At 40.3% G+C, this 7,891-nt stretch overlaps 1 protein-coding gene across 1 annotated transcript; it reads left to right on the top strand.

Moving 5' to 3' along the window:
* Positions 1-5,826: 5,826 nt before the first annotated feature.
* LOC115923275 (acyl-coenzyme A thioesterase 13-like) lies at positions 5,827-7,651 on the top strand. The gene is made up of 3 exons (XM_030983696.1): positions 5,827-5,856; positions 6,609-6,796; positions 7,484-7,651. The coding sequence occupies exons 1-3, from the start codon at positions 5,827-5,829 to the stop codon at positions 7,638-7,640; spliced, it is 375 nt and encodes a 124-aa protein (XP_030839556.1). The 3' UTR covers positions 7,641-7,651.
* Positions 7,652-7,891: the final 240 nt, after the last annotated feature.

The raw sequence follows: 7,891 nt of genomic DNA, 5'->3' as shown, positions 1-7,891 counted from the left end.
TCTGTGTTCCACCCACAGGTCGTTGGATCTTTGACTACGGGTTAACTCACAAGGCAGCGTCGCCATATTGCAGCCTGGTACATGTAGTTCACCCGAAGAACATGCATGCGCAAAGAGTCTTTGCATGGAGGTAGCTGGCTGGATTCTACCTCTCCTCCTTTTGCAAAGAAGAGGTGGTAGCGGAGTTCATTGATCCGGTCTCATCAGATTGTGGATGTGAATGCATACATTTCGACACACAAACTCTTGTATCTTGTCTATTAGGGTTGTTGAAACATCCCATTCTTCACCAAGATGCTTAAAGTCAGGAGCTTAAGTGCACCCAGCTTTCCACGTCCTGCAAACGCACTATGTCGCAGCCAGTCAAGGCAGGCGTTAGAGCTTGACAGACATTCACCCAAAAAGCTTGCAAGTTTGTAAACATAAATTTACCCGATGCGGTTCTTTGTCCAGCCAGACTTCTCAGAAAGCAGGTCAGCTTCTTGCTAAAGTAGCTGTCCCTTTGCGCCGGCTAAGCCTACCGTGTGCCACCGTGTGGTAAATTTTGTGTGGTCGGTGGAAAACGATGAGGGCACACGGCGGGGCGTTGAGTGATCGGTGAACATGCACGGTAAGGGCCTGTTAGTGGCCAAAGAGACTAGCCGAGACCCGAAAAAACTTTCGCCATGTGGGCACAAGCGGAGGCACACAGTGAGAACCCGGTATGAGGACTATAAGAGGACGGTATAAGGACGGTGGGCTGGTACGAGGCCGTTCGTGGGGCACGAGAACGGTGACGTGACGATGTGTCATATTTTGTCCAACGGGCTGTTACTGTATACCAGCCTCGTTACGGGTTTTCTCCGGGCTCTCACCGTTCGCTCATCATTGACCCACCGCCTCATACCGGCCCCCAACCGATCATTAACGGTCAACCGCTCTCTTAACGACCTGATAACGTCATCTTACCATTCCACTGTCCTCGTAACGTCTCCATACCGGCCTAGCTGTTGCCGTGTTTTACATTGTTCCCGTTCAGAAACCGTGCCAGACACAGTGACTCCATATTTTACTATATAAAAAATGCTTCCTCTGTTGTTTCCTGCGGATCGAGCTTCCTATAGCTTGACCCCTCCCCCTGCTTTCCCTCCATGTAGAGGCGCCGCTCCGGTGTGTGGGGGGGGGGGGGGGCTGGTGTGCACAGCCCCCTCCCCAGTTTCGAAGTACCCCAGAAGTGCCCCTTTGTACATAGGAAAATTGCCCCTTTTACTTTGACAAGTGCACCTACTACTTTATTAAAGTGCCCCTTTGTAGGTGCCCTTTTTGTTGCCCCCCCCTCTAATTTGTTAGTCGCTCTGCCGCCTCTGCTTCCATGTGTAGGCATTATGAAGAATTATGAAGATTTATGATTAATTGTTGAGAATAACAATGAGGACGTACATCCGTGAACTTGAGAAATGAAGTGTGACCGGTAGCTAGGGTGAGTGTCCAGCTTTTATATACCGTGTGTGACGTCTTCAAGGCCAAGCGAATGTTCAGTGAATGGCTCTTTTATGGTTGCGTTCCGGGTGGTAAGCAGCAGGTACCCACCCGGTGGGGCTCTGGTGAGACCCGGCGAGGGAAAGGCCAACACGGTGACACTAGCTGGCACGAGCACGCTGTAAGTGGTAAGGGACCACATGCAGACGGAATGGAAACGATAAGGGCACAGTGGAAAAATGTAACACCATGGGACAGCACAATAATACAGACACAGATTACCAGCACATCTGTGTCTTCGGCTGTGGTTACTATATGGATCTGTATCCATCCTCCGCAGCATGCCATGCATGAAGAAACATTCGTGTGTCAGCTTCCTCTTGTGTTGTCTTCAGAGTTATGATTTCTTCATAGTGCTTCTCCACTTGCCACATAAAGTGACTTATCATGAAGCTTCTCCCTCTTTGCAGGCTGCTGCCACTGATCGACCAAAAATTTAATCTAGGCTTATTTTTGTTTTCAGGGTTTCTTCGGAATTTTTTTCCACTGCAAAATGTTGTGACAAGGTGCAATGTTCTTCCACTGTGTTTCAGCGGTGGAACCTCTGTTGTATTTCTCAGCATTCTTGATGGACTCATCCCTGTAGACATCGAACACGACATCAGTCCTGGCACTATCAGTGCCTTCGTGCACAGCTAGCGTCAGTGCAGCATCTGCTTGATGTGCAGCAGTGCAGCACCCCCTTTGAGTCTATGGACAAGGCTCATTACATCAATGATACAAGCTGAACGCTTCGGAGTTAGATCTTCTGGTGACACAATTTTCTCTCAACTCCCTCAAAATAATATGAGCTTCTGACCTTCTGTACTCAGATGTCAGGTAGTTCCTACTGTCAGCTCCTGGTTTTATGCTGAACCTTTTGTCCCCCCCCCCCAACCCAGTGGTCTGTGTGTCCTTGTTGATGGTTTCTTCAATTTTCTGGTCGACTGGGATTCTGCCAAAGAGGTCCTACCAAGTTGTACAGAAAATCTCTGGCCCTGCATGAATTGTTCATGCACATCTGGGTGATCAATTGGCCAACCGGGACATTTGTACATAATAACTATAGTAGAGAAGAAAGCGTGCTTAGTTCAGTTTGTCGTCGGCGAAGCACCAGGGAATCATTGCACGAATGAAAGCGAGGTGCAGCACCCATGCAGACACCCTCTCTAGATGCCCGAACCAGACCTAGCATAACCTCGACGATGTCCACATACATCCAGAAGGCCGAGAGGGTCCCATTCTCCTGTATCAGGTAATCAAGGTAGACATCAAATAGCTTGAAGATGGGCTCAAAGGACTGGTTCTCAAAAATCTCACAGCCAGCAGCTTGAGAAACATCTTCACATAGGCTGCTCACGACTCTAAGGCTTTCTTCCAGGTGAACCTGGTCATCAGTGTGGTTAGTTTCTAAACAGGGTAGGAAGCCTTTCCACGCCTGTCGCATAAATTATGCCTCGTACAACAACTTTACTGCACGGTTGTACTTGCAGCATTCAATCACTCCAGCTACAGAGCCAATATCAGTGACACCTGACTCTACACATAGGTCCCTCAGTCCAGCATCTTGAAACATCTTCTCAATGGGTGACCACAGTGTGCATATGCCAAGAGATACACATCCCATGGACTTTTTATACAATAACAAACAAATGGTCATTAATGTGATGAATCTGTGCTGGTTCCAACATTGCATACAATCAAATGAAGTTTTCTAGCATCTAATGTAGTCATGACAATGTTATATCTTTCTAAACCCTAAGAAAAAGCTTGTAATATGCAGAGGCAGAATACTTTTATGCAAATGTATGAAAAATAGCAGTAATGTCCTATGTAATTGTCCAAAATAATGCTTTAGCTGTGTTCCCTGTGCCTGAAAACCTGGGTATAGACACCAAAATGAACTTTCAACACCTCTCCAATCCCAAGATATAGCCAAAATATGGCATATAGTACCGTACAGGGCATCTTGTTAACTCTAATTCATGTTGCTATGGTAACAATGGGAATGTACTAAATAGCATATTCTTGGCTTATATGATGTATTAGTCATATAGTTTTACATTAAATTGGAAAGGGGAATTTAACTTGTATTGAAAGGGCATATTGTCTAATATGTTACTGAAATTACTCCAAAATCCTTGATTTTAGGCTATTCTGGGGTCGTTACTATGGCAACCGTTATAAATGGTAATGTAATTTGTTTTTCATTACTTTTCTTTATGGTGAGGTATTCTAAACTTTTATTCTGTGGGCCTGAAAACCTGGGTATAGACAACAAAATGAACTTTCAACACCTCTCCAATCCCAAGATATAGCCAAAATATGGCATATAGTACCGTACAGGGCATCTTGTTAACTCTAATTCATGTTGCCATGGTAACAATGGGAATGTACTAAATAGCATATTCTTGGCTTATATGATGTATTAGTCATAAAGTTGTGTCATTAAATTGGAAAGGGGACTTTAACTTGTCTTGAAAGGGCATATTGTCTTATATGTTAGTGAAAATACGCCAAAATCCTTGATTTTAGGCCATTCTGGGGTCGTTACTATGGCAACCGTTATAAATGGTAATGTAATTTGTTTTTCATTACTTTTCTTTATGGTGAGGTATTCTAAACTTTTATTCTGTGGGCCTGAAAACCTGGGTATAGACACCAAAATAAACTTTCAACAGCTCTCCAATGCCAAAATATAGCCAGAATATGGCATATAGTACCATACAGGGCATCTTGTTAACTCTAATTTATGTTGCCATGGTAACAATGGGAATGTACTATATAGCATATTCTTGGCTTATATGATGTATTAGTCATAATAGTTGTGTCATTATTTTGGAAAGGGGACTTTAACTTGTCTTGAATGAGTATATTGTGTAATATATTACTGAAATTACTCCAAAATCCTTGATTTTAGGCCATTCTGGGGTCGTTACCATGGCAACCGTTATAAATGGTAATGTAAATTGCATTTCATTGCTTTTTCTTTATGGTGAGATATTCTAAACTGTATATTTTTACGCATCCAAAAGTGTTTTTATAATTTTTAAATGACTTTAACTATTTCTTTGAATAATACCGGTTTTAGTCTAGTGTTGCCATGGAAACTGCTGATTATATGACTAAGCTGTACATTCGGAAATGCTATCATCACTTTTTGCAAGTATATATGCCCAACAAACAAAAAAAAAGTACAAAGGTTTTGCCACCTCTGGTGGTACCAATATCTGGTCTGGCCCATGGACTATACTTTACCTTTTAAGGATGCTGAAAAAATTGTAACAAATAGAGGCTTTGACATTTGACTGAAATATGATTTTGGTATCGGATCAATCAAAAAATTGCGAGCTTTCTCCTCGCCCCAATATCTTATAAACCTTGAGCGAATAGCAGCGGGATGTGCATATGTATGCATGGCCTTATGAATTTGTGATTTAAAGGTTTTTAAAGCAAAGGTGCATCAATTTTGAAAATTGATTTAATTTGTATCGTCGCATAAAGAGAGTTAGATTGAATTCTTTGCTCGAAAACCTTCAATGTAACGATTATTATCAATTTTAAAACAGTAAATTCAAAGTCTAAAGATTAAAATCTTTAGAAAATGAAATTGAACTGGAAGCCCGCGCCCGACTGCTGAGAACACAGCATTCTTCCAGAATCTCGGGTAAAGGTAAAGGTAAAGAGAAGGTTGAGTTCTTCAACTTCTGGGGATAGGTACAAAGTAATTGTGAGCATTTTCATTGTTATTTGATATATGCAAAAAGAACATCATAGAAAAAATGTTCCCTGAAAAGCATGGCTCTTTAAATGCCTCCATATTCTAAATATAATATGTATTGTAACAGCTTAAAAATGTGGGCCTCATTTTGTGCCACATGTTTGTGTAGTATACATCTTTCTGTGTAAAGTGCTTGTTACTTTTACCAAGACTGGGCAAGATTCTGTTTCATTTCGATGACTCCAGAACCTTGCAGTACACACCAATATTTATTAGCTACATTATCAATTTTTTCTGACTGATTCCACACCGCTTATATGTATAAGGCTGTTTCCACTTAAAGGCCCACTGCACTACTGGTAGCTACTTGCGCCCTCTATATAACAAACAATGCCTAATCGGTGACCATTGGTCCCCCATGATCATCTTTTTCTTATGTTAACTGAGAGCTGAGTTGATGAGATAACCACCTGTCCAGTGACCTTGCAGAGCGGTCTAATCCCTCCTGTAAACTACGGCAGATAAGCTTTAACTAAACTGATTATACATGTTTATTTCCACATTGTAACATCCTTGAAGGTATGGTTAGTAATAATAGGTAGTTTGCCATGGCAGGCAAGCCACAGTCAGAGTCACAAGTATATTCTCTAGTGTTCATTCCCATGTTAATTGTGAGATAAATTCTATCTCAATATTTTAAAACATGCGTTTGGAATGTTGAAGTTTTGTCATTTTAATATTTTGTTGAAGCCTGAAACATCAGACAAAAGTTTCAAAGCGTCTTATTTTTCCTAAGAATAATATAAGGATGTATTTTAATAAACTATCAAATGAAAATATCCGGGAGTATCCATCTCTAAAACAAAACTGATTCACTGGTCATGAAATAAAGTACTCACAATTTCATTTTACAAGTATTTCTATGGTATAATCTTCAAAAATTCTGAAGTATTGTAAATCTCTTATTTTCTGATGATATTTTCATTTTTTAAATTCCTAATTCATTTGAATAATTGCAGTTTTCCTTAAATTACTTTTTATAAAATCAATTGGAATTGTGACTAAGGCTAAGTGTTGGCCCCTCCGATAGTATTGATTTCATATTTTATTAGTGTCGGGTAGGCTCTGTTTTTTTCATTTATTTGCTATATCAGTATTATTTCTTCTTTTTTGAGGGGGGAGGGGGAGTGTGGATGAGAGGCTGAGCATAAAATTATTAACCTCAATGAATGTTTAAGGAAATTAGAGCATTATGATGGAAGTAGTTTGATGTTGTTATCTATTTTGTTAGGCAATCAGGTTGAGCTTTGAGAAGGGGGGGGGGCTGGAAAGTTTTTTTCTATTTTTTGTTGGTGTAATATTAATGATTAATCTCCTTTTTTGTTCCTAGTTAAAACTTGCTGCTGCAACTCAAAACAAAGTAACGGCAGAATATGTAGTGAAAATTGAGCACTGCAATCACTTTGGGACTCTACACGGAGGATTCACAGCCACAGCTGTTGATTTCATGACATCTCTAGCCCTCATAGTAGATGAAGAAGATTCCCGCCCTGGTGTCAGTCTTAATCTCAGTGTAAAGTAAGCTGCCTTCTTTGTTCATAATCATGTCCTTTAAAGGCCCACTGTACTACTTGAGCTACTCGCTCCCTCTATATAAAAAACAAGTAATCGGTGACCATTGGCCCCCATGATGATGATCCTCTTTTTCTTATGTCAATTGAGACCTGAGTTGATGAGATAGCCACCTGTCAGTGATCACCCTGGGTGGTCTAATCCCTCCTAGCCAAACTAGTACAGACGGCTTTTAAACAATAACCGTATTCTCCACATAATCGGATAATGCTGGTCGAGGCATTTTTTACCCAAATAACTGGAGAGCCTTAGTAAGTACAGAATTTTCTGTGAAATAGATAAGAGGTATTTTGTTATACATGTAATCCTATCCAATTTACAGGACTGTCCCTTTGTCTGTCAGACTGTTACTGTCTCATGTGGAGACAACTTTAAATGTTCAGCACTTTTTATTAAATTATTGAAGTCTAATTTAATTTTAATAGCTAGTGTTTGTTTTTCTTCATATTGTAATGAAAGTCTGTATATTTTGTGATGTGATAAAGATGCATACCACATTTAGGATAGGAGATTTGTCCAGAGGCAGGGTTCGTAATAAGAGTAATAACATAGCAACGATTACTTTTGAAGGAAACTACAAAGTTCTGATGTTGCATTATTCTCCTTTGTTATCATCTTTTTTTCCATTTGCAGTTACATGAAAGCTCTGAAGGTTGGGGACAAAGTCACTTTAGAAGGAGAAGTTATGAGGAAAGGAAGATCAGTAGCATACACTACTGCCCGCATCTTTAATGAAAAAGGAGACCTTGCTGCACATGGAACTCACATTAAACATCTAGGACATTCGTGAATTTTAAATATTAAAATGATAATAAGATAAATTAAAGGAATAATGATGACTTCAGTATTATCTAGTCAATTATACATACATAAATTTTTATCTAGTATAGTAATTTATATAATTATGAGACCAAATACCCGGCCCCCCACTCAGTGTTATTTAGGGTACGCATATGCATGTTCCAAGCGACCCCCCCCCCCCTTTTCAGCAAAAGTCTGGTGTGTAAAGTCAATACGGGTCGACCTTTTTCTTTTGTTACG

Source organism: Strongylocentrotus purpuratus, unplaced genomic scaffold (assembly GCF_000002235.5).
Source record: "Strongylocentrotus purpuratus isolate Spur 01 unplaced genomic scaffold, Spur_5.0 spur5_scaffold_13, whole genome shotgun sequence".
Classification (NCBI taxonomy): Eukaryota; Metazoa; Echinodermata; class Echinoidea; order Camarodonta; family Strongylocentrotidae; genus Strongylocentrotus; species Strongylocentrotus purpuratus.
This window is presented reverse-complemented; position numbering and strand designations above follow the sequence as displayed.